This window comes from Neofelis nebulosa, chromosome 2 (genome assembly GCF_028018385.1).
Source record: "Neofelis nebulosa isolate mNeoNeb1 chromosome 2, mNeoNeb1.pri, whole genome shotgun sequence".
NCBI classification, from domain to species: Eukaryota; Metazoa; Chordata; class Mammalia; order Carnivora; family Felidae; genus Neofelis; species Neofelis nebulosa.
In genome coordinates, this window is record NC_080783.1 from 18,598,159 (window position 1) to 18,622,887 (window position 24,729).

Here is a 24,729-nt window from a genome sequence, read left to right on the forward strand (position 1 = left end):
CTTGCGGTTGTGAGAGTGGGGGAGGGACAGAGATGGGGGGACAGAGGATCTGAAGTGGGCTCTGTGCTGACAGCAGATTTGGGGCTTAAACCCACGAACCACAAGATCATGCCTGAGATGAAGTTGAACACTTAACCAACTGAGCCACCCAGGCGCCCCAACTTTTTGTATTCTTTAAAAAAAATTTTTTTTTAATGTTTATTTATTTTTGAGAGACAGAGCATGAACGGGGAAGGGGCAGAGAGAGAGGGAGACCCAGAATTCAAAGCAGTTTCCAGGCTCTGAGCTGTCAGCACAGAGCCCAAAGCGGGGCTCAAACCCATGAACTGTGAGACCATGACCCGAGCTGAAGTCAGACGCCCAACCGACTGAGCCACCCAGGCACCTCCACTTTTTGTATTCTTCACCAGTTCCTTTATTTATGATTTAAATAAAACCTTTATATGCACTTACTGTCTACTTAGATGAGAATTTATTTCTGCTCTAAACATTACCTGTGACAGGTAGCTTTCAGGCAGCCATTTTGTGACCATGAATGGAGCCAAGCAGAGAGGACAAGTCAACATGTTCAAGGTGGCAGAGAAGAGAGATGGGAAAGATCCAGCCAGAGTTGTTGATAAATTAACCTACCCTGAGCACCACATCTGGCCTTTTGTTATATGACAGAATAAGGGTCTTGGTTAGTGAAGTTTTCTGTGTTTTGCAACCCAAACTTCCTTTACGATATACCTGTTATGGCAGCTCACATTAATAAAAATGAACATGTGATTCATTCAGTTGGAGCTTTTTGCTGGTGGATTGTCTACACATGGTGTTGGGTGTGGTGGTAGCAGTAGAATGATTTCTGAGCTCCCGACCAACCTTACAGACCCTCCCTTCACAGCTCTGGCAAGATTCCTGATATACTAATATTATAATCTGTGCATTAATATTATGTTTAGGGGCACCTGGGTGGCTCAGTCGGTTAAGCATCTGACCAGCTCAAGTCATGATCTCATGGCTCGTGAGTTCAAGCCCCACGTTGGGCTCTGTACTGACAGCTCAGAGCCTGGAGCCCACTTATTCTCTGTCTCCCTCTCTCTCTGCCCCTCCCCTGTTCACGTGCTGTCTCTCTCTCCTTCAAAATAAACATTAAATTTTTTTTTTAAATATTCTGTTTACTAGTATTTTATTTTATTTTATTTTATTTTATTTTATTTTATTTATTTTATTTAACATACATTTATCCTTGAGAGACAGAGAGAGAGAGAGTATGAACAGGAGAGGGGCAGAGAGAGAGACACACACACACAGAATCGGAAGGTGTCAGCACAGAGCCCTATGTGGGGCTCAAACTCACGGACTGTGAGATCATGACCTGAGCCAAAGTCGGACGCTTAACCGACCAAGCCACCCAGACACCCCTCTGATTACTTATTGTTAATCTTAAATAATTTCCAAGGCTTAGGGGTGCCTGGGTGACTCAGTCAGTTAAGCACCTGACTCTTCATGTTGGCTCAGGTTATGATCTCATTGTAGGATCAAGCCCCGGATCAGGCTCCATGCTGAGTGTGGAGGCTGCTTGGGATTCTCTCCCTCCCTCTCTCTGTCCCTCCCCTGCTCGTGCTTGCTCTCTCTCAAAATAAATAAATAAACTTAAAAAATAATAAATATTTCCCAGGGCTTAATAAATGCTTTTATTTTGTTTTAATATACAACTACCAGATTTTGAATCATCCTCTTCATATTAAACTATAGTCATTTGGTTTCAAGATTTTTTTTTTCCTGTCTACATTCATCAGTGGCTTTAGAATTGTAGGCTTTCAGTTTTTGGAACCTTGTTTGGAGCAGACTAAACAAAGATAAACACTGTCTTTCTCTCTGCTCCCACTCCATGGATGCTCAGATAACCGAAGGCTTAGAGTCCCCTAAAAATAAAATCTTTGGAGCTCTCTCTTGAGCATGAGCCAGAATGTTTTAACCACCACAAGACTTACTTCAGACACCGCAGAGACCACAAGAGAGAGCGAAGCTCTGACAGTCTCTCTTTTCTCAGGCAAAACTCCTCCTGACCTGATGGGTTATAGCTATTTGTGTGGATCAATAGCCCAGGAGCTTTCCACAAGTTAAAAAGGGTGGTGAACCAACCCAAGTCACCACCCCCTAATGCATAGATTGAATGTAGGTTCCTCGCTCCCTGAATAAAGGAATAAAGGAGAGAAATCCAGTAAGGAGGAGATTGAGTGCACAAGAGGCTAGGAGAGTGGAAAAGGAACTTTCTGTTAAATAAAGTAGATTGAACACACACATTTTATGTTTGTCCCCTTCTCAAACTCCCCTAAAATAAGAGAATAAAGAGAGCAGAAGAAAGAACACATGATTTAAAAATGACTAGATATTATTTAGATATGATTTTTAAAAAATCTTGGAAAATGGAAAGCTAATAGAGGAGGGATGATTGGGGGCATAAGTCAATTTGGGCTGCAGGGCCTTGGAAAGGCTTGGGATGGGAAGAAACAGTTATATCTGAAGGTGAAATGGGAGACTGGGGCTGAAAACAGAGGGATGAGTTGAAGATCCACATAAGGAGCAGTTAGATTCCCAGATTCCCTCCTCTGATCTGAGCGGCCAGATGATTGGTTCTCTTACCTCAACAGAAGGCAGGAGGTATATCCTCCTGAGAACAGACCAGAGGGACTCTGGGCTTAGGGCCATCAGATGCAGCTGATGGGGGAGAAGAGAAACCACACCCTTACTTCAGCTGGCTTCTAGAGCACTGGCAGTCAAGTTTATACTCCTCATGCTGGAAAGTGCAGCCTTCTTCTCTAGGGGAACTGACCGGCCTAAGCAAAAAGATCCACAGATACTGGCATTGGGGGGTTCCCAACAAAATGGTTGTCTCTGCCAAATCACCCTACAGGAAAGATGCCAAGCACTGGGTCCTACTTGTGCCTGGAGAGTATTCATCTGGCTTTTAGGAGCCTCTACTCAAATATGAAGGAGCAAACCAGGATTTGGGAAATCTCTATCATGAAAGAGGCCAAAATAAAGAAAAAAATGTGGGGGGTGGGGGGCACCAGTGACAATGCAGGGAGCATAAAAATATAATTAATAGAACTATTATTAGGTATTATATATAATAATATTTTATTATGTGTGATTATATAATATATAGTTATATGACATTAATAATGATTAATGCAATTACCCTCAAAGAACAGATTTTTCATCTAACGCACAAGAGCAAGAAATTCTAAAAAGGGGTATTCAGAAAACAAAGAAAGTTCTTCGAAATAAAAAATATAATCACAGCATAAACAATTCAGAAGAATGGTTGCAATGTAAAATTGAGAAGATATTTTAGAAAGAAGAACAAAAAAGAAAACAAAATGGAAAAATAGGAAAGCAAAGGTAAGAAAATCTCAGTCTTTTTTTCTAAAAAATTTTTAAAGGTTTATTCATTTTTGAGAGACAGAGAGCGAGAAGGGGAGGGGCAGAGAGAGAGGGAGACACAGAATCAGAAGCAGGCTCCAGGCTCTGAGCTGTCAGCACAGAGCCCGATGCAGGGCTCAAGCCCATGAACCTAGAGATCATGACCTGAGCCGAAATCGGACCCCCAACCGACTGAGCCACCCAGGCGCCCCAGACATGAAGCTGAAAAGCCAGGTAACTTTTGTATTATTTTGAAAGGTGTGCTTCTAAACATGTATAGCTGGGAAAACTAGCATTCAAATTCACACCTTGATTCCAAGTTTAGTATTCTTTCCATGTAGCCAGAGCAGTATAATTTAGATCATAGTTCTCAACAGGGGGCAATTTTGCCCTGAGGGAACATTTGTGAGGGTGGAGGGGATTTGGGGAGGGTGCTACTGGCATCCAATGGACAGAGACCAAGGATGCTGCTCTTCATTCTACAATGAACAGGATGATCCTTATCACCACCAACAAAGAATTATCTGGCTCAGAAGGTCAATAGTACATTTAGTCAACAGCTGAGAAGCCCTGAATTTTTTTATTTTTATTTATTTATTTTTTTTTTACTGTTTATTTATTTGTTCTGAGAGAGAGAGAGAGAGCCAGCAGGGGATGGGCAGAGAGAGAGGGAGACAGAGAATCCCAAGGAGGCTGTCAGCACAGAGCCCAACATAGGGCTCGAACTCACGAACCATGAGATCATTACCTGAGCTGAAATCAAGAGTCTGATGCTTACCGAACTGAGCCACCCAGGCGCCCGGAAAACCCCTGACTTAGATGAAATGTAAAATTGGAGCTATTCTGAGCAGTTCAAATCACAGTGTCAATAATTACTAGCCGTTAGAGGTTGACAGATCAGACCAAAATGACTTCACTGATGTTTCGAGTATTTATTTTAAACAAAGGAATCATTTATTTTTACAGCAAAATGTTCAACATTTAAAAAAGTAGTTTCTGGGGGTGTCTGGGTGGCTCAGTCAGTTGAGCGGCAGACCCTTGATTTCCACTCAGGTCATGATCCTAGGGTCTTAGAATCCAGGTCTTAGATCCTAGATTCTAGACCTTAGATCCTTAGATCCTAGACCTTAGATCCCAGATCCTAGGGTCTTAGAATCCTGCATCGGGCTCCTCTCTGAGGGTGGAGCCTGCTTAAGAGTCTCGCTGTCTCCTTCTTCCTTCCCCCTGATGGAAGGAGGAGGGAGGGGGATGGGCTAGATGGGTATTAAAGGAGGGCACTTGTGATGACCACTGGGTGTTGTGGGTAAGTGATGACTCACTAAATTCTACTCCTGAAACCAATATGGTAACTAACTAGAATTTAAATACAAAAATTTTTAAAAAGCATGAATGTTAAATATATATTGTTTTACTATAGATTACCAGAATATAAAATTAATCAAATATTATTTTAAAGCATAAACTAAACACCAGTAAAAATTAAAATATAATCATAAGTAATTGAAAATAAAATTATTTGCTTTTTTTTTAAGTAATAATTTCTTAAAGAAAATATGTAAAGATTTCACCATTAAGTTTTAAGTGTATTTTTTGTGCAAATTTTCCTAGCTGCTGGAAAGGCTTTCTGGTGTTTTACTACTCAAGAGAGTGTGAGGAGATGAAGTTGTAAATCTAACTTCAAATATAGTTCTCTGATTCCTCCTTATTCAAATAATCTCATCTCTTGTTCGCGAACTTATTTTTTTTTAATTAATTAATTAATTTTTGAAAGAGAGAGCGCGAGTGGGGGAGGGGCAGAGAAAGAGGGAGACAGAATCGGAAGCAGGCTCCAGGCTCTGAGCTGTCAGCACAGAGCCTGAAGTGGGGCTCGAACTCATGATTGGTGAGATCATGACCTGGGCAGGACGCTTAACCGACTAAGCCACCCAGGCACCCCGTGTGTGTCAACTATACTTTTTAAAAAAGTTCTCAGGGCACCTGGGTGGCCCAATGGGTTAAGTAAGCATCGGACTTTGGCTCAGGTCATGATCTCACAGCTTGTGAGTTCGAGCCCCGTGTCGGGCTATGTGCTACAGCTCAGAGCGTGGAGCCCGCTTTGTATTCTGTGTCTCCCTCTCTCTCTGTTCCTCCCCCACGTGCACTGTCTCTCTCTTTCTCAAAAATAAATAAACATTAAAATAAATAACTAAATAAATAAGTAAATAAAAGTATAGTTGACACACAATGTTACATTAGTTTGAGGTGTACAACATAGCGATTTGACAAGTCTATACGTTATGTATGCTCACCCTAAGTGTAACAAGGAGATCTTTTTGAACCAATGTTTTGTTTCTTGAGGTAGATGTGATCCTTTTGATCTCTGGCAAACTCAAGTGTTTGTTTCAAATGAAAAGTTTCTGATTTGTATCCATCTTCTTTAATTTCATTGACTAGAGATTGAGATTCTGATGCAGAGAATCTATATTAATTTTCATATTGTCCTGTTATTAATTCTAGTTGTTTAAAGTGTCCTTGAACTAGTAAAAGTATTTTTGTAATAGAAGCTCATTTTGTCTGTTGACATATTTTTCTCCTCCTGAAGTCTGTGGAGTGCAATAGTGCTTTTTAAACAAGTAACACTTTGTGTGTTCAAATTTTTAATTCAGCTATACCTCATTTATAAATGACCCAGAATTCAGATTTCTTTTTCTAATGTTGAAAGAATCATTTTACCTCATCTATAATTCTATGTTGGTGCTTTAAAATAGGAGGATGTAGGGGCGCCTGGGTGGCGCAGTCGGTTAAGCGTCCGACTTCAGCCAGTTCACGATCTCGCGGTCCGTGAGTTTGAGCCCCGCGTCGGGCTCTGGGCTGATGGCTCGGAGCCTGGAGCCTGTTTCCGATTCTGTGTCTCCCTCTCTCTGCACCTCCCCTGTTCATGCTCTGTCTCTCTCTGTCCCAAAAATAAATAAAAAACGTTGAAAAAAAAATAAAATAAAATAGGAGGATGTATGGGACAACCAGAATACTGAAAAACAGTGCTATAACCACAACTAGCTGTGTAACTTTGGGCAAGCCATTTACCTCATTCGGCCTCAATTTCATCATCTGTAAAGTAGGAGGTGAGGGAGTCCTACGTCAAAATGCAGTGGTGAGGAGTACATAAAAGGATACATGTAAAGCACTTAGATCTATGTGTATCATAGTATCATGTGTACTAAATAACTTAGCAAACGTATATAATTAGCTATTACCGTATTGTCCACTTCCCACGTGTTAATACGTGGTCTTTATTTATTTATTTTTAATATGTAGATAAGCCAAATCTTTTAATGAAATTTTCAGGTAAGCTTGGTGTGGTTGTTTTAAAATATGTCCCCGAATTCTTTGCTTCTTCTCCCTTCAAAAGTGTGAGCTGGACTCAGTGACCGGTTTCTAACAAATTGAATATGGTGGAGGTGATAGAGTGTGACTTTTGACACTAGGTCATAAAAAGCATTGCGGCTTCCTTCTTGCTCTCTCTTGGATCACTTGCTCTGGGGAAGGTAGCTGTCATGTGAAGACACTTGAATGGCCATAGGAAGAGGTTAGCATGATAAGGAACTGAGGCCTCTTGCCAGTGAGTAACGGAGGCTTCTAGCCAACAGCTGTGTTCAGTGTGCCATTGTGGAAGCAGATCTGTCGGCCCCAGTCCAGCCTTCAGATAACTGCAGCCGGCCCTAGCTGACATCTTCACTGCAGCCCTATGGGAGACTTTGAACCAGAACCACCCAACTAAGCTGCTCCCAGATCCCGATCCTCAGAAATATTGTGAGATAATGTTGTTTTAGGTTGCTAAGTTTTGGAGTAATTTGTTATGCAGAAATAGATAATCAATACACTTGGTATTGACACTTCTTGTTGATGTATAACTAATACATACAGAAATGTATATAGGTGATTGGATTTTCACAAGTTCAACACTTCCGTATAACCAGCACCCAGATCAAGAAATGAGATATCACCACCCTTAAGAAGATTCCTCCAAATGCTGCTCCCCCACCCCAAGGGTAGCCACTATCTTGACTTCTAACAATATAAATGTACTTTATATAAATGGAATCATATGTATTTTTTTGTGTCTAGTTTCTTTTATTCAATATTTTGTTTGAGATTCATGCATATGTTTGTTCTTACACTTTGTTCATTCTATTTAGTTGTCTGAAATATACAACATTTATCCACTGAATAACAAACTTCCATATGTTGTATTTATCATACGTATTTCTTCCCAACATTGTGCCACGTTTGCTTTATCATTATGTCCATCTGTCCCTCTCTCTCCCTTCCTCCCTCTCTCTACACACACAGACGCCATACATTCACATACTCATTTATTTATTTACTTTTCCAAATCATTTGATATACTTTGCAGAGAACATGACCCTTCATCTCTGAAATCTTCAGGATGTATATCCTAAAATAAGGATATCCTCTTATAGAAACAAAGTGAAATTCAGGAAGTTTGATCTTGATACAATCTTTTATGTAATATACAATCCATATTCAAATTTTACCGGTTGTCCCAATAATGACCTTTATAGGAACTTTTTTTCTCCCACCCAGATCCAAGATCATCCCTTGCATTTACTGTCATTTCTCTTTGGTCTCCTTTTCTTTTTTAATATTTTTTCTTAAGTTTATTTATTTATGTTTGAGAGAGACAGAGACAGCATGAGCAGTGGAGGAGTAGAGAGAGAGGGAGAGAGAATTCTAAGTAGGTTCTGCACTAGCCAGCACGGAGCCCGATGCAGGGCTTGAACTCACGAAACTCTGAGATTATGACCTGAGCCGAAACCAAGAGTCAGACACTTAAACGGCTGAGCCACCCAGGCACCCCACTTTGGTCTCCTTTTCAATCTTGAATAGTTCCTCAGATTTTCATTATGTTTTATGAAATAGACATTTTGAAGGGGAGTCCACTCACTTTTCATACTTAGAAAGAAAATGAGATTTCTTTTAACCTTATTCCATTTCTGCAGAGTCACATTTTTTTTCAAGCATTCACTAATACATATAACTGGATTTTTGATGAAAATATTTAGCTGAGGGGCGCCTGGGTGGCTCAGTCAGTTGAGCGTCTGACTTCAGCTCAGGTCATTATCTCATGGCTCGTGGGTTCAAGCCCCACATTGGGCTCTGGGCTGACAGCTCAGCGCCTGGAGTCTGCTTCAGATTCTGTGTCCCCCTCTCTCTCTGCCCCTACCCTGCCCTGTGTCTCTCTCCCTCAAATATAAATAAACATTTAAAAAATTTTAAAAAGATTTTAAAGGAAAATATTTAGCTGAGTCTAAATAGTTTGGTCAAAACTATTTTGGAAACATGACACTTTGATACAATCACGGAAGATCAAGCTGGTTGGGCACTCTTACTTTAAACTCAGAAAAGCCTTTAGCTCCAAAACCAACAAATACGAAATTCCAAATCTAGATCATTTTCACTGCCTTTAGCCTAGCAGAGGAACAAAGAGCTCACAAGTCTATGTGCGGGTTATGTTAGCTTAGCTACCATCCACTCTAAAACAATAGCAAACAAAGGCATGATATTTACTGTCAATAGGTATGTACTACACAAAAATCTATTTACATTGGCTGCTTCAAAAGTTCAAACACTGGTTTAGTATAGTTTGACATATGTTTACTGAACATCTACTATGTGCCAGGCACTGTGTTAGGCTCTTGGAATATTCAGATGATTAAAACATAGTCCCTGCCTTCCAGAATAAGCAGTATAGTGGAGGTTATACATACACACATATACCTATATCTCCCCCCCCATATCATGCTTGTATAGAGAGAATGAAGATTCCACGTGATACATGGAAAAACAGAAGGACACTGAGGGAACACCAGGAGAGCAGGTCTGACGTGGGGGGCAAGTGATGTGAGACATCAAGGGAGTCTTTGTAGATGGAGAGTGTCCTAAAGTACATGTTCAAAGACAAGTGAAGTGTTTGCCAAACAGAAGGATGGGGTGTGTGTTTGTGTGCAAACCAAGGGTGGGGGAGGACAAGCTGTGTGGGGTTTGGTGCTGTAGTGTAAAAAGCAAGACAGGGCACTCCTGAAATAAATTCCCTTCTAGTTTCACCACCAAAAAAAAAAAAAAAAAGCAAGACAGGGCAGGGACAGATCTCAGAGGCTTTTAAGCCATACCAGGGAGCTTGAATGAAAGTTTGTAGGAGAGCCTTTGATCAATATTAAATGGCAGAAAGGCTTACCAAATTTGCATTTTAAAATAATCTAGCCATATTTCGGGGCACGAATTTCAGTGGGGGACAGGAGTGTGGGCAGGGAAACTGTCACAGTGTGCCAGGTGAGTGATGAGAGAGATGTGGATCGGGGCGGTGATAAAAGTGACAGAATCAAGAAGTAATTAGGACATCAAAATAGCAACTGGTGACTGGGTGTGGGATGAGGCGGATAGTAGGGCTTCATGGTTGGTGATGGCAGCAAGCAGGATGGAAAATAGAGAAAAAGCCCATCTATTTAGGGGAGGTGGGGGTGGAGGGCAGAGCGGAAAGAGGGTGTGTTGAGCTTTCAGTATGCTGAGCACTAAGTACCTAAGAGAGGTTCAGGTGGAGATTCCTCGTTGGAAGTTCTGGGCAAGGAGTCGCGTTAAGATGCAGAAGTCATCAGCACGTGAGTAGAAACTAAATGGGTAAACGTGTGAAATTGCCCTGGCAGTGGGAAGAAAGATGAACCAGTGACAGACTTGACGATCACCAACATTTAAGGGAGCAGGAAGGAGTCCAAGGAAACTTCAGTCAGACGTTAAAAGCAAAGCAACATGGTGGTATATTATTGTCCTTCCACAATGGAATGGACAGTTCTTGATCTGTTAATCCTTGATCTCTGTACTTTTAAAGATCATTTAAATCTACTCCATTTTGCAATATCCTTTGACCAGAAAAACAAATTCTGCCAAGCACTATTATTAATCAAATTCTTGTCAAAGATTTAATCTCTGCCCTCTGAAGTCCTACAGATAACCCTTCAAAGTTCGAAGGCAGCTAATGTGACTCAGCTCAGCTCTCTCTTTTCTTGGGACAACATTCTCTGTTCCCTCACCGGTTCCCCAGATGATGATTTTCAGCCTTCATCTCTGGTGATCCTCTACTGGGCACACTGCACTGTGTCAGCTTGTCTATGAGCGTAGGAAGCCATCCCCTGTCAGTATTCTAACTTGTGCACAGCACACTACAGGTATTATCTTCCTTGCTTGGGAAACTCTATTTCTAGCAATGCAGCCTAAAATTAAGATTATGACCAGACACCTTACACTGTCAGCTGTTTGAATGTATAGTTGACTAAAGCGCACTGCCCTTCCTCCAACATAAATGTAATCGACTCTTGTGGCCCCAGCCTGTACTACTACTGGTGATTTTTGTTTAGCCTAAATTGTAGGTTTCACATCTCTGCCCGTTTTTCTTTCACTCATAGGAAAAGCTTTCTTCTTGTCTCTTTCATCATGGGCAGGAAATAGCCAGGACACCTGATAATGAAAAAAATTGTAGACAAACATGTAGCAACCATCAGACCAAGGTGAATGTCAAGAATTGACCCTCATGAACTTCAAATCTATGGCGAATGTTTTGATCCAAGGCTTTTGGCTCTGTCTTCAGATTGTAAGTGTAAGAAGGAAATGGGGGTGTCTGGGTGGCTCAGTCAGTTAAGCATCTGACTCTTAATTTCAGCTCAGATCATGATCCCGGGGTCATGGGACCAAGCCCTGCATCCGGCTCAGCACTGGACACGGTGCCTGCTTGAGATTCTCTCTCCCTTTCTCTGCCCCTCCCTCCTCTCAAAATAAGTAAACAAAAAATTCAGTTAAAAAAATGGATTCAAGGTGACGCATATGGCAGCTATTGTCTTTCTGATCGGTTAATTCTATTTTTCTTGAATCTCCTGTTTGTTGATTAGAACTCTATTTTTTCCCTTCTGAGACCGCCAGATGATTAGAAGTGCATGGTCCTTTGGAGGCAGAGGACAGGGCCTCAATCAACCCTAAAGGATGGTCTCTCAGGAAATGATGAAATAAATGGAGGAAAATATTCTCACGTGCTTAGGAGAGACATGGCATGGGAGTCAACCCCCCAAAATCAGGCAGCCTTGCAGTACAGGATGCTTCCAGCTGAAGGCAGAGAACGTGAACTCCTCCAAGAGGCCATCTGCTCAGTTCAGGGCTTTCTCTAATGTTGTTCTTCCCCCTAAAGAGCAAGGATTCCGGAGTCCACTCTACGAAGCTATTAGATTGGTTCTCTATAGTTCCTACATCCTCCAATACCTCCCCATTTGTGCCCTTTTAATGAACAGGGGCTTCCTGTTCCAGGGCGTTCGCTGGAGCCAAACTGCTTAAGTTTGGATCCAGACTCCATCATTTACTAGGACTGTGGTCTTCAGGAAAGTTAGCCCACCTGTAAAATGGAGTTGCTATGTGTCTCAGGATTAGGAGGGGAAACAATGAGTTAATAAATATAATAAACCGCTTGGAAGAGTGCCACGCACATATTCTGCTTTTGATTCGTACTATTTCTTCAGTGTTCCTTGGACTCAAAGCAGTTTTGATATGGGTATAGGTCTTGTTTGGGTCCCCAGTATAAACAAGTCACGGTTGAGTGAGCTAGTTGTGAATATGCGCACAGGACAGGACTTGTGGGGACACTGAGGTTGTAGGCAACATGGCAGAAAACGATCGTTCTGGTCCTCGATTTGTACTGACTAGGAAGACGAGGCAGTTTCCTCCTGCGTACACTTTATTCACACATGCTAAATCTCACTGTACAGATCACTCTGTCAGGGAAGATGACTAAGGGCAAGTTAGGGCTGTTGGGGTAATCCTTGCTTCTGGCCTTGTTTTGCACCAAGGTAAATAAATAGCCAGGAACAAGTCTGAGGGCACAAGGGTGAGGGGTGAGGGGTGAGGAAGGAGCAGAGCAGTGTGGGAGGCAGCTCACAGCGAGGCAGGCAGGCAGCAGTTCTAGCCAATCAACACTTTATTTTTCCACTCAACACCTGCACAGATGTTACTGTCCACTTCCTGACCCTAGTAGGGGGTCCCACCACACCAGGACCATTCACGGCCCAGAGAGCGGTCGCTTTATTCCTTCCTAGAGTAAGAGGACCCTTCATCCCAACAAGACGGAGCTCCTGCTCACTAATGCAGTGCTGGTGCACATGCTGTGGGACTCCCGCTCTCCTCCCTCATCACAAAAGGCTGGGATGATCTAGGGCAAGGGCGCGGTGCAGGTTATGTGGGCTATAGTGACGTTAAGTGCATAACCACCGGCCTGACCCACCACCCCAGGTTTAGTCTGTACCACCCAGACAGGAGCCTCCCTAAAGCTTAGCCACCACCTGCTGGGAAGGAGCCGGCAAAGAGCGGGGATGGAGCTGCTAAGGACAGGACACAGGCAGGATATAAAAAGCAGAGAGGAACACGGGACAGGAAAGACAAATGGTCAAGTGCCCAAACTAAACAACCAGTGGGACACGAGGACAGAGCAGCACAGGTCCCTGAGGATAGGAGGAAAAAGAAAGGGAACGACCACCAGGGCTGGAGGCATAGTGGAATGAGAGTAGAGATGAGGCAGGGAGGCAAGTGCAGGCTGTGGGAAGGACTTCCCTAGCCCTGTTCACATCCACTAACCCAAGTGTAAAATTATTTACAAACTTAAAACCAATCCCAGGCACGGGCACTGTTCCAGGCCTGGGACAGCAGGCAGGCAGGCAGGCAGGCAGGCAGGCAGAGGGTGGACTGGCTACCATCTGACAGCCAGCTTCCCCATGTACGACCCCTCCCTAGAGTAGGGAAAAGAGGAAACGGTGACGTCCCTGGCCAGGAAACCCTACTGTGCCTGCAACTCCTTCCCCTGTGGCTCATGGCTCTGCCACGGCCTGAGCCTCTTGGTCTGACTGTACCAGAGAGAGGGTGTCGGGCCCTAGGGATGGAGGGGGTGGAGCATCAGGGAGCTCTGAGGGTGTCTCTGGCCCCAACCCCAGCTCAGCATTCAGCTGTTCCAGCTCCCCCTGATCCAGCAATTCGAAGTCCTCAGTGGTAAGTGCCTCTTCTTCCTCAGGGACAGACAGGGGCTGGGGCAAGTCCTGGGGAGGAGGTGGGAGCACTAAGGGGGAGGGGACCGGGTCACTTTCGGCCAGGCAAAGTAGGGGTGACAGGGTGTTCGGTGGAGTGGGGAGGTCACCACTCACTGCCTCCGGGCTCAGTGTCTCCGCTGGTCCTCCAGGGGAGAGCTTCCCTCCATGTGTGGGAGAGCCTGCCCCATTGAAGTGCGTGTTCACAAAGTGAAGAGGGGACGAGAGCCGAAGCAAGGTTTCCTTGGCTACCACATCTTCCTCCTCTTCTTCCGAGTCCAGGTCTTGCCTTGAGAGGGCCTGAGGAGGGCCCAGCAGGTCTTCAGGAGGGACTGGCTCCGTCTCCTCTCCCTCCCCCAGCTCCCGGCTCAGGGCTTCCTCTGGCTCACTTGGCAGGCTCTGCTGGTCCAAATCTATGCAGAAAACAAAGAATCAGGAATGGGTGGATGGGCCTGCTGTTCTGAACTCTCACAACAGGCAGTCAATTCAAGGATGAGAACTCAGGACATGGAATACTGGACCAGGCCTTAGGCGTTAAGGTCTTTCAGAGCTTGAAGTCGAATTACAGGATCAGTTCCCAGAAAAAACATTTCTGGGGGTGATAGAGAACATGGCCAGCATCCACAACAGGGAACAGGAAGACTGGGAGGACAAAGAGCTTCTCATACCCTCTGAGACATCAGTTAGCTGTGGAGTTGTGGCCCGGGATACAGAGAAGCCACCACTCTCCAAGATAGAAGCCTCCTCGTCTGACAGCTCTGAGTCTGTTATGGCCAAGGCCAATGCGGTTTTCTTCACATCCACCTGCAGGAGAACCCAGATAACAGAACAGATGAGAAAATAAGAGAACCGATTTTTCAAAAGCACCCCTGCCCACTGCCTCCCACCCTCTTGAGAAGTAGCTGCTCTGAAGCAGATTCTCCTCCAGCCTCTACTTGGCATCCCATCTCCCTTGGACCTCACCACCGGGGAGAAGCCAGCCAGTTCTGCTTCGCTTTCACTCTCTGTCTCCGCCAGTGGCTCATCACCTCCAGGGGGTGCATTCTTCCCCTGCCGCTCTAGAGAAATAACAGCAGGGCAGTGACCAAGCAGAGACGGTGGTGGGGGACAAACGTGGTCAAGAGACTAGAGAGTATCTAAGTTCCAGGGCACTTCATGAGCCATAAACCGATGCCTTCCCCCATACCCCCCTCCTGGGCATGGGAGCCCCTTACTCTTCTTGTCGTGTTTGTGATGCAAGGCATCAGCTTCTGCCTTCATGCTGTAGTCCAGCTGCATGAGCAGGGGCTCGAGGCGAGTATACATCCTCTGGATCAGTTCATGATAAACCACCAGGGGCCACAACAGGATGCTCAGCACTGGAGGTTAGAGAGTCCACTCAGGGCTTCCTATGCCTATTTCCTGAGGGCCCTCATGCAACTGGTCCCTAAACAGAAATTGCTGAAGGCTTTCTGGAGGGTGGACAAACCTTCTCCCTCCACATCTACCACTCTCCTGCCCAGATGACTCTTCCACCATCACTAACACTCCAGCATCCCCTGGAGATCTCCATAAACAGATCATCAAAAAAAAAAAAAAAAAAAAAAAGAGAGAGTGCACCATCCTCCCTTAGGGCTAGCCAGTCCCTTTGACCCAGTCCAAGGAAAGAGAAGGAACCAGCTTTGGGAAAGGCAGGGGTTAAAGTCTACTCACAGACAATGTAAGAAATCATAATCCCTGGAACGTAGTGTCCCAGCACAGCCAGTACAGCACAGCCAGAACAAACTCGAGCACAGAACTGCAGAGAAGAGAACAGGGTCTGAGAGGTATATGCCCCACTCATCTGGGCAAGAAATTGCTGTTCAGCTGGTGGAAGGAGGGGTATGCCTTCTGGGGATGCAATGATCTAGTCTAGTCAAGAGAATGCCCAAGACAACCAATTCAGTAAGCTTACAATAGACATCATCAAATGCCTACAACTCAGACTGACATCCCTTAACAGGAAACAGTGTCAAAACATCACAAACTTACTCTCTGAAATGAGACTACTCCTGTACCAGGCTACTCGCTGCATGTGTTGCCTCAAAAAGGCACCCAATCCTCTTCCTTCAGTGTCCAGCCAGGGATTTCACGTTACTCCTCCCCATTCCCCTACCTCTATTTCCCCACAGTGCGGGAAACTGTTATATGACATGAAAGAGGTTACCTGAGCTGGATTCTGCCTCTTGTACTGCAGCAGCTCCTGCAGGTGAATCTGGAAGGTGAGCCAGCTCTCAGCCAGGTATCTGCACAACTCGGGCACACTCAGCAGGTGCGGCCGGGCGCCTGACCCCGCACCCTCACTGGGGAGACATGACATGACCCCTGGAGGCCTCAGACACCAGCTTCCTAGGCACTCAAATCCCTCTGAGAATGCCAATGAGATCTTCAGTCTAAAAAACTGGACAACCCCACCTCCCAAAAGGAGGCTGTCCTCATCTTGGGAAGCAAAGCCCAGAGTTCCCAACCCTCTGCCCCCAAAGCATCAGGCACCCAAACACCTAAATAGGAACCCAGGACCGAACTTGTTGCCAGTCCATTTGCTATGCTGGGGTCTCTGCAGACCCTGCAGTGTCGCCCTGCACTGTGGGGACACTGGCACCAAAGCAAAACAGGGTTTGGGCATTTGTCTTCAAGAGCTGGCCTGCACTCACCTGTCAGAGTGGGGCTCCTCTGGGGATGATGCTATAGAGAGAGGTGGGGAACAAGTTATTGAGTGGTAGGGCTCTGGGAGACACTTCCCAGGGCAGAAACAGTTGCCCCTCCTCTGCATTCCCAGAGCACCTTCAGACACCAAGGTAGGAAAAGTTATATTGTCATAATTGTTTCTATTTACACAACTGTCTCCCTCTTTAATCACTTTCTTTTAAAGATTTCTTTATTATTTCTAAGTAACCTCTACACTCAACCTGAAGCTTGATCTTACAATGCCGATATCAAGAATGCTCTGAGCCAGCCAGGTACCCCACACTTTAATTTTTTTTTTAATTAATTAATTTATTTTGAGAGACAGAGCACACAAGATGCGTGCATGGGGGAGGGGCAGCAAAAGAGAGGGAGAGAGAGAAAGTCTCACGTAGCCTGACTTGGGGCTCGATCTCACTGCCCTCGGGATCATGACCCGAGCAGAAATCAAGAGTCAGACACTTAGCTGACTGAGACCCCCAGGTGCCCCTAAACTTCACTCTTTTCAAACATACCTTATTTGTGTTTACATCCCAAGTAGCTCACACACAGGTGACATCTAATTGCTCCAAAATACCCATTCAGTAAATACAGGCATAACAACAACAAAAACAGAACCTAATATTCCCATGATTCCTGTGCTATCTGAACCTCTACCACGAGCACAGAACAGGTATTAATTCATTTAGCCTTCAGTTGCTTACCGACTAAATTCTATCATTCTTGTTTTATAGAAGAGAAAACCGAGGGAAATAGAAATTGAGTGGCTCTTACAAGGTCACACGCACAGCAAACGGCAGAGCAAGCAATGGAACCCAGGCAATGTGGCTGTAGAGTCTGCACTCTTAACTACTACGCTCACAGTAACACTAATTTTAAGGTGGTGCCTGGGACCCGGGGGCCTGCTGTACATTTGCCCTCACCATTCAACCCACCCAGCGGGCTCAGGCACAAAGCAAGTGCACAACGGGGCTTACTGAATGAATACTCACCTGCGATGTCAGGGAAGAAGCGAGGCTGCCAGAGATCCAGCAGAAAATAGGCCAAAAGTGAGACGCTGAGTAGGAAGAAGGGCCGGAGGGACGACGAAGAGAGCAACCTTAGGGAGAGACAGGCACCTCAGCGATGAGTGGGTGAGAGGCCCCCGCATCCATCGCGAAAGGCGGAAAAGCGCCCACTGATGGGGGAACTGGAACCTCCAGGCCTACCATGAGACCCGAGACAGAGGTATGGGACAACCCCGACCGACAACAGACGGGGGAAGGGGGCCACTCCCCCGAGGCAAGTGTCAACCCCAGGAACGGGAAAGGTGCTCCCGGCCCCTCCCGCCCCCGCCCGCCCGCGCAGCCCGGCCCCGCCCCCTCCTCCGTGGCCGTTACCAGAAGAGGCCGTTGAGTGCGGCCGCCGTGACCAGGCTGTGCAGCGGTTTCTCCCACACCAGCAGCCGCTGCGCTGCCGCCAGCACTGCCTCCCAGCCGCGGAGCCGCAGCCACAGCGTCGTGGCCAGGCGTCCCACCGCCTCGGCCGTGGCCGCCTCCTCCTCCGCCTCGCCGGTGGCCTCCCCCATGCCTAGGCTCAGACCCAGGCCCAGGCCGAGGCTCAGGCCTGCCCCCGAACCCCCACCCGCGCCGGTGTTACCACCGCCGCCGCCGCCGCTCGCCATAGCCCCGTCGCAGCCGCCGCCCGAGCCCGCGAGGAGCCAGGGCTGCGCGGCCGCCGCCGGGGGCGCGTCAGGCGGAAGGGGGCGCACGCCGCGGAGAGCGCAGCCGAGGCCGCCCAGGGGCCGTCACGTGACGGAGGAAAGACGAGCCCGTCACGTGACGCACCCTAACCGCCGGGATAGGGCGGCCCGCGCCTGCGCACAGGCGGCTGCCAGCGCTCCTATGCTGCGCAGGTTCGTATTGTGGTTGCTGGAGTCGTGATCTCGGGTCGTGACTGTGAGCTGTCCGGCTCCACGGGACCGAAGGACTGTGTATCCGTGTCTTCGCACTCCAGCCGTCTTCCTCTGCCTGTGTAGGCAGGGCGGCTAGGGAGACCCGTGCTGGCCCGGTTTTCCCGGTGTGATGCGGGCCGAAGGGGCAGGAAGTGGGCTGCCAAATGCCCAGTGTCCGGAGTAGGATCTGCTTCAGCACGGGAAGGGCGGCGGCTGTCCCATTAGTCAGTCCTTGACTTACTGGTCCTCCCAGTTCCCTCCTCTCGGCGGATAAACAAACACCAGCGCGTGACTCGACTGACTCGAAAACAGCTTCACTTACTCAGTAAAGTTGTTTCCTCCCCAAACGTAAACTTTACTGCCGGCACGTATCGGAGCTTTTTCCATTCCCTTGCTCAAACGGGAGATTGGGGTCGCGGGTTTAAAAATAGAATCCTGTTTAGCTGTTGACTCTTGGGGGGGGGGGATTAATTCCATTTACTGAGGCTTACAGCGTACTAGGCGCTTTGTATTTCTTTGTGACCATTTAATTTCTGCAGTGACCCTACAAAATACGTAATTAGGTTTAGAGTTCAAGCTACCGAAAGTAAGGTATACAGCAAAAAGTAAGTTTCCCTGCCACGTTTCCACAGTGTACCCACTATTGTTTCTTCTGCGTTTTTTCCGACGCATTTTATACATGTATATTGTTCTATGTGCGTATCTTTTAAAAACATATTTGGGAGCGACTCGTCCTGCATCTTTGTTCTACTCATATTAACATCCACATTGATACGAACCGGGCTCGTTCATCTTCAGTGTGGCGTGGTCCCCGGGGAATTGTCCCCATTACCCACCCAGACAAGGGCACGCTGGGGCTTAGTTCTGGGACTCGCCCGGGCTCAGGGCGACCAGGATTGCGAGTTTGGCTCCTCCGTGGCTGTTGGGGCTGGCGGCTGGGCCCCTCGGGCGGCAGGAAGTGCCGCGCGCTGACTCGCCGGCGACACCCCTGCGGCTACTAAACGCGGGACAGAGGCACAACACGCGCTTCGCAGCCGGGTCTCCTCTCCACTGGGTGAGGTGAGCGCCCTGGCCTCCGAGGCCCACACCCGGAGCCCGGATCGCGGAGCCCGGAGCCCCGAGCCCCGCCCGGGGCGGAACAGGAAGAGGCGCCCGCCAACCCGGCCCCGCCTGCTGCCGCCGGCGCGAGGACAGGGGGCTGCGCTGGCGAAGGCGGCCGTCCGCGCGGGGGAGGACGGCGCTCAGGCGAGGGCTCCGCGGCTCCCTTACCATTCGTTCCCTTCCACTTTCTCAGGGCGGCAGGTGGCGGCGCGATGGACTTGGCCGGGCTCCTGCTGGACGAAGAAGGCACCTTCTCCCTCACGGGCTTCCAGGACTTCTCGGTGAGAGCGCGGCCCGCCCCCTCCCTGGCCTTCCTGTGCTTGAGCTCGGGATCCCCGGCGCTCCTCTCGCGGCCCGGGCGGCGCCGCGAACTCGCCTGACGGCTTGGTGCGGAAGCCGGGCGGCAGCCACTCGATCTTTGACTACTCGAGGCCCCGGCTCCTTGGGCCCTGAGGGAGAGTCGCGGGGTAGGGGACTGGAGGTAGGGGTGGCCGCCGGGGACCTTCTCCTAGAACCTCTGCTGGGGAGTAGTCAGTGGTGGAGGATTCCTCCTCCCCCCACCCCCACCCCCACCCCCACCCCCACGCTCAGTGTAGATAAACTACCATTGGCAAATAATCTAGAGAACGGGGCTGGGTGGGGCATGGGTCCCACCAGCAGTGAGGTGAACCTGCCGCCCCGCACCCCACTCCCAGCCTGGAGCCAGGATCTCCTTCGTAGCCTTCCCTGCCTTTCACCCTCCACCACCTGCCATTTCAGTTCCTCCCTGGACACCAGAAGCTCAGCGCCCGGATCCGAAGGAGACTCTACTATGGCTGGGACTGGGAAGCTGACTGCAGCTTGGAGGAACTCTCCAGCCCCGTGGCAGGTTAGTGTTTTGTACCTGGGCAAGTAAGAAGCATGAAAATGGGGTTGTCAGCAGTCACCAAAATAACTCGGTGTACCCCATGAGCTACACCGTCTTTTCATAGCTAACTTATCGACGTCTGGTGTAAGGACTGGGTTTCCATTCCACATTTTTGTAGCCTGAGTGAGTAAAAAAACATTGCTATCTTACAGATCTGTGCCACTCTTTTTTTTTTTAAGTTATTTATTTTGAGAGGGTGTGTTAGAGTGCGTGTGTGTGGGCCGAGGAGTAAGACAGCGACAGAGAGAGAGAGAGAGAGAGAGAGAGAGAGAGAGAGAGAGAGAGAGAGAGAGAGAAGAAAATTCCAAGCAGGCTCCTCGCTGTCAGCTCAGAACCTGACAGGGGGCTCCACCTCACTAACTGTAAGATCATGAGCCTGAGCTAAACTCAAGAGTCTGGATGCTTAACTGAGCCACCCAGGCGCCCCCACTGTTGATTTGTATACGAGAAACACATCATATATATCCCAAATTCACAAGGCACGTTTATTTTCTCAAATGAGCAAGGTGAAAGACAAATCTAGATAATTTCGGGTGACAGGGAAATAAGCCTTCCTGTTGGAAGGAGCTGAAATCCAAATGTAGAATGGGTTTTTTTGTCTCAACGTGGGAGAATTTGATACATTTTGTTACTGTGGTTCTGTCCCCAAGGCTTCAGATAATACAGATCTGGGTCTTCTGCTGATAGCACTGGGGATGGGGGTGCATGGGGGAGTTGGGGGTGGTGGTGGCAAGGGAGGAGTTGTTTGCTTACTCTGCCTTCCCTTTGCCTTCTGCAGACATTGCTGTGGAACTGCTCCAGAAGGCAGCCCCCAGCCCTATTCGCCGGCTCCAGAAGAAATACGTAGCTCATGTGTCCCGGTGAGCTTGGAATTGAGGGGGACAGGGCGGTAGTATTTGGGCCCTAGAGAAAGGGGAAAATGGTTGTCTCTAAAGAGAAGGTATAAAGACACAGGGATGAGCATCATAAGAGTTATAAGTGCTGAAAGACCCTTGGGGTTAATTACTGATCCTTCCTGCCCCCCAGGGAGGCGTGCATCTCCCCGTGTGCTATGATGCTTGCTCTGGTGTACATTGAACGGCTCCGCCATCGAAACCCAGACTACCTACAGCACGTGTCGTCCTCTGACTTGTTCCTGATCTCCATGGTAAGACGCCCCCTCCCCTTCTGGGTCCTGGTGACCCAGGAGCCGGGTGTGAGCGCTTCTGATACCACCTCTGGCTGCCCTGCAGATGGTGGCCAGTAAGTACCTCTATGATGAAGGGGAGGAGGAGGAGGTCTTCAATGATGAATGGGGAGCTGCAGGGGGTGTGGCCGTGCCCACTCTCAATGCCCTGGAGAGGGGCTTCCTGAATGCCATGGTGAGTAGCTGTTCTATTTCTCACTTTGTTTCTTTGACCGCTTGTCATGTTCCCTTCATCCTTTGCTTTTCTCAGTCAGCGTTCTGTAGTTTCTTTTTGCCTCTTCTCCTTGTGTCTTTCCTTATTAGTGTCTTCCCTTCCCAGCCTTTCTGGACCAACCACAGCCTTTGGAGGTTCCTGGCATGGTGAGGCCAGAAATGGAACCACCCCCCCCCCCCCGGCCCCACACCATTCCCTAATTCCTTCAAGCCCAACATGTTACACTCTGAGTCAGAGCTTATCTCACTGGGTTCTGATTATTTGCTTCCAGAGTTTCTCTGCCTCATGACTGTGAGCTCCCTATGAGTGTGGATCGTTCTTAGGATTATTTTCTTTCTTTGCCCTTAACTGAGGGTATAATGTGAAACCAGATAATGTGGTATCAAATGAGTTAATATATAAAAGCTCCTGGAACAGTATCTGGCACGTAGTAAGTGCCAAGAAAAGTGTCTGCCGTAGTGGCGGTTGTAGCTGCTGCCGTGGTCTTGGTTGGTTATTAAATGGCTGTGGCTCCTATCTGAACTTGGCCTGGTGCCCTTCTCTTCTTACCCATAGGATTGGCGTCTTTACACTGACCCTCGGGAGATCTTTGAGGTGCTGAGCTGGCTGGAGAGCTGGTAGGTTCTAGGAGTTGGGAAGAGGGGCTTACGGAATTTGGGGGCTTAGATCTAAACCGTTAGGGTTAGGGTGTAACTGGGGGGAGGGAGGAGACAACAAGGTGAATCTCCCAAGGTAATTGTTCCTAAACCTATCTGCCCTCTTTGTAATCTTCTTTGGAAGGGTGGTAGAACCTTATTTAAAACACAGATCTTGGGCTCGCTCTCCGTTTCTGGACCAACAGGTAGTTTAGGAACCTGTGTGTATAACAGGTTCCCCAGTGTGGGTCCCCAGGGGAGTGAGGGTGCCACTGGGCCAGCAGCAGGAAGGTGACCTCTGTCTCTCTCCCCTTCCAACAGTGTGGCTGAGCAGCAGGGACGGCGGCGGGGCTGGTACACCTACACAGACCTGTGTGTGCTGCTGGAGCAGCCGGCCTGGCAGTTGGCCCTGGGCTCCCTCTGCCAGCGGCTGGCAAAGGTGAGGAGGGTTGGGAAAGATAGGGGCCTTAACTGGGCTGGTGTGTAAGGTGGGGTGAGCAAATGCTGAAAGTCTCAGGAAATGGGGTTTGAGAGTAGATGGCGACAGAGAGCTCTGACTTGAGCACAAGTTTCCAGACAAGGGATGGATGTGTTGAAGGCAGTCAGAAGCAGGTTTTGGGGGAAGGGTATTTGGGCACTGACTTTTCTTATCTTCGCTCCCGCAGCTGTCTTGCCTGTTAGCTATGGCATATGTGAGCAGTGTGGCCTTGGCTGTGACGTCACTGGCTGTAATTCACCAGTCCTTGGGGCTGCCCTGCAGCCCCTCGCCTGGCCCCCCAGACCTTGGACTGGCCTCCAGGTGCCTCTTGGAACCCTGCATACCTTCTCCCGTGCCACAGTGCCTGCCATGTCCTGTTAACATCTCCAGCTGCCTGGATGGTGACACAGGGCTGCGTTCACTCTGGGGCAGTCTTCTGGCTTCACTGACTCCTCCACCATTGCCTCCCCCAGACCCTCCTGCCCCTCCCACTCTTTTCCATAACTGTCCCCTTTGCCAGAAGCTCCAGAGAGACTCCCCAAGCTGCCACGCCTGCCATCACTCCAACCATACTGTCTCCACTGGGTCTCCCAGCCCTGGGTACCACTCCCGTGGCCTGGCTCCACCCTGGCTCTGGAGTCCAATGCCCCCCCTGCTCCCCCCGCCCCAGCAGTGTTCCCTTTTCAGTGTCATGGAGCTAGCCCGTCTCAAGTCTTTCATTTTCCCAGGCTAGGCAGGCATTCAACAAATGCATTAAGAGGATTTGGGAATCCCTGAGAACCTAGAGGGGGAAAGCTTGATTTAGATCCTCTCTACCTCTCTGGGTCCTTGGCTGGTCCCCGTCCTCCTAGGTAATGGAGCTTAAGGGGTTGTGGGGTAGAAGGACTGAAGGTCACTCACTCTCCTAGACCTCAGTGGCTGGCTGCTTGGCCAGAGCAGCGATGGTACCAGGGAAAGCTCCAGCTTGGTGACCAGGGCCACATCACAGCCAGACAGAGGAGAAGCCCCTGTCTCTCCACCTCCCTGGGTTCTAGACTTTTGCTTTTGAGTTCCCTATGATGGAAGGGGAAAAATGGGGTGAGGGAGGGAGGAAATGTTGATTGGGGGCCTGAGTGATGTCCCTGAAGCAGGAGAGCGAGGGACTGATAGGGCCAAGGTGGGATCTGCCGAGGGAAGGCGGGGTCAGGTGGGAAACCCTCTCCACACCCCATCCCTTGGGTATAGCCTAAAGGAGCCAGGGACTGCTTCCGCCTTCAGCCCTGCCCTTTCCAACCTCTTCTTAGTACCCTGCTCCTGGGCTTCCCTCTCTTCCAGTTCTTCTCCTGGGTGTTCTCTTCACAGGCCTCTCTGGCCACTGCTTTGTATTTGGGTTTTTCACGCTTTTGTAGAACTGAGGTTTCAATAAACAGTTTCAGTTGCATGGCTGGGATTCTTTCTTCCGCGGCAGCCCTTGAAGAATTTCCTCCCCATATCTAGATTCTAAGCTTTTCTACTTCCTGAGCCCATCATCTTGCAACTCATTTGCTCTGAGCCCCATTTTAGAACTTCCCTGTTGTTTGATGGTTACAGGATTCCATCTCAAACTTACACTCATCCCTGCTCCCAGCACTCAGGGGCCTGTAGCACTGCTTTGACTTGGGTGCTCTGGGTCACAGATGGTGACTCTATCATGCCTGAGGTTGGCCCTGTCACAAGTTCTGGGTGAGCTCCATCCTTGTGGATCCCGAGAAGCCAGGGCGAGTGTCCTGACTTCCAGTCTGGTCTGACACATGGTGGTAGTTGGTGTTAAGTCTAAAGCTGGGTTATCACTGGAAGAAAGTGAACTGTTCTGGCACCTGGACTGAGAGTATTTGGGTGGGACTCCTTAAGAGGATCCACAACACACGTAGTACTGTCCCCTAGGGGGCAGTCTGGAAACTTATGGGGCATTTTTTGATTGCAGCAAAAAATTGAAGGGATGATACTGGCATTTAGCTGGTGTGGTCCAGATGCTAGGCATCCTGGAATGCTTGAGACCCCTCCCTTATGAAGAGTTCCCAAGATAACTTTCGAATG

General features: G+C 48.3%; 2 protein-coding genes across 6 annotated transcripts; one reads left to right on the plus strand and one right to left on the minus strand.

The window, feature by feature from the left end:
• Positions 1-12,163: 12,163 nt before the first annotated feature.
• Positions 12,164-17,999, minus strand: RETREG2 (reticulophagy regulator family member 2). 2 transcript variants are annotated; one of them, XM_058704361.1, is made up of 9 exons: positions 17,600-17,999; positions 17,213-17,319; positions 16,190-16,220; positions 15,703-15,838; positions 15,210-15,294; positions 14,732-14,875; positions 14,484-14,575; positions 14,186-14,321; positions 12,164-13,930 (listed from the first exon to the last, which is right to left on the minus strand). In XM_058704361.1, the coding sequence occupies exons 1-9, from the start codon at positions 17,881-17,883 to the stop codon at positions 13,305-13,307; spliced, it is 1,641 nt and encodes a 546-aa protein (XP_058560344.1). In that variant the 5' UTR covers positions 17,884-17,999; the 3' UTR covers positions 12,164-13,304. The 2 variants fall into 2 exon arrangements, with proteins under 2 accessions (XP_058560344.1, XP_058560341.1); XM_058704358.1 differs by having other exon boundaries at positions 14,481-14,575; positions 17,600-17,998.
• A 96-nt stretch (positions 18,000-18,095) lies between these two features.
• On the plus strand, positions 18,096-24,094 carry CNPPD1 (cyclin Pas1/PHO80 domain containing 1). 4 transcript variants are annotated; one of them, XM_058704332.1, is made up of 9 exons: positions 18,096-18,114; positions 19,448-19,535; positions 20,014-20,122; positions 20,940-21,021; positions 21,188-21,308; positions 21,394-21,522; positions 22,117-22,178; positions 22,518-22,635; positions 22,862-24,094. In XM_058704332.1, the coding sequence occupies exons 1-9, from the start codon at positions 18,104-18,106 to the stop codon at positions 23,405-23,407; spliced, it is 1,266 nt and encodes a 421-aa protein (XP_058560315.1). In that variant the 5' UTR covers positions 18,096-18,103; the 3' UTR covers positions 23,408-24,094. The 4 variants fall into 4 exon arrangements, with proteins under 4 accessions (XP_058560315.1, XP_058560323.1, XP_058560337.1 ...); XM_058704340.1 differs by lacking the exon at positions 18,096-18,114 and adding an exon at positions 18,125-18,517; XM_058704354.1 differs by lacking the exon at positions 18,096-18,114 and adding an exon at positions 18,125-18,478.
• The last annotated feature ends 635 nt before the right edge of the window (positions 24,095-24,729 follow it).

Coding starts and splice junctions, on each gene's coding strand:
- RETREG2 (XM_058704358.1), bottom strand. CDS start 17,883: ATGGCGAGCGGCGGCGGCGGCGGTGGTAACACCGGCGCGGGTGGGGGT. Junction 17,320..17,599: donor GCACTCAACGGCCTCTTCTG/GTAACGGCCACG, acceptor TCTCTCCCTAAG/GTTGCTCTCTTCGTCGTCCC. Junction 15,839..16,189: donor GAGGAGCCCCACTCTGACAG/GTGAGTGCAGGC, acceptor ATGTCTCCCCAG/TGAGGGTGCGGGGTCAGGCG.
- CNPPD1 (XM_058704332.1), top strand. Junction 21,523..22,116: donor GGGGCTTCCTGAATGCCATG/GTGAGTAGCTGT, acceptor TCTTACCCATAG/GATTGGCGTCTTTACACTGA. Junction 22,179..22,517: donor CTGAGCTGGCTGGAGAGCTG/GTAGGTTCTAGG, acceptor CCCTTCCAACAG/TGTGGCTGAGCAGCAGGGAC.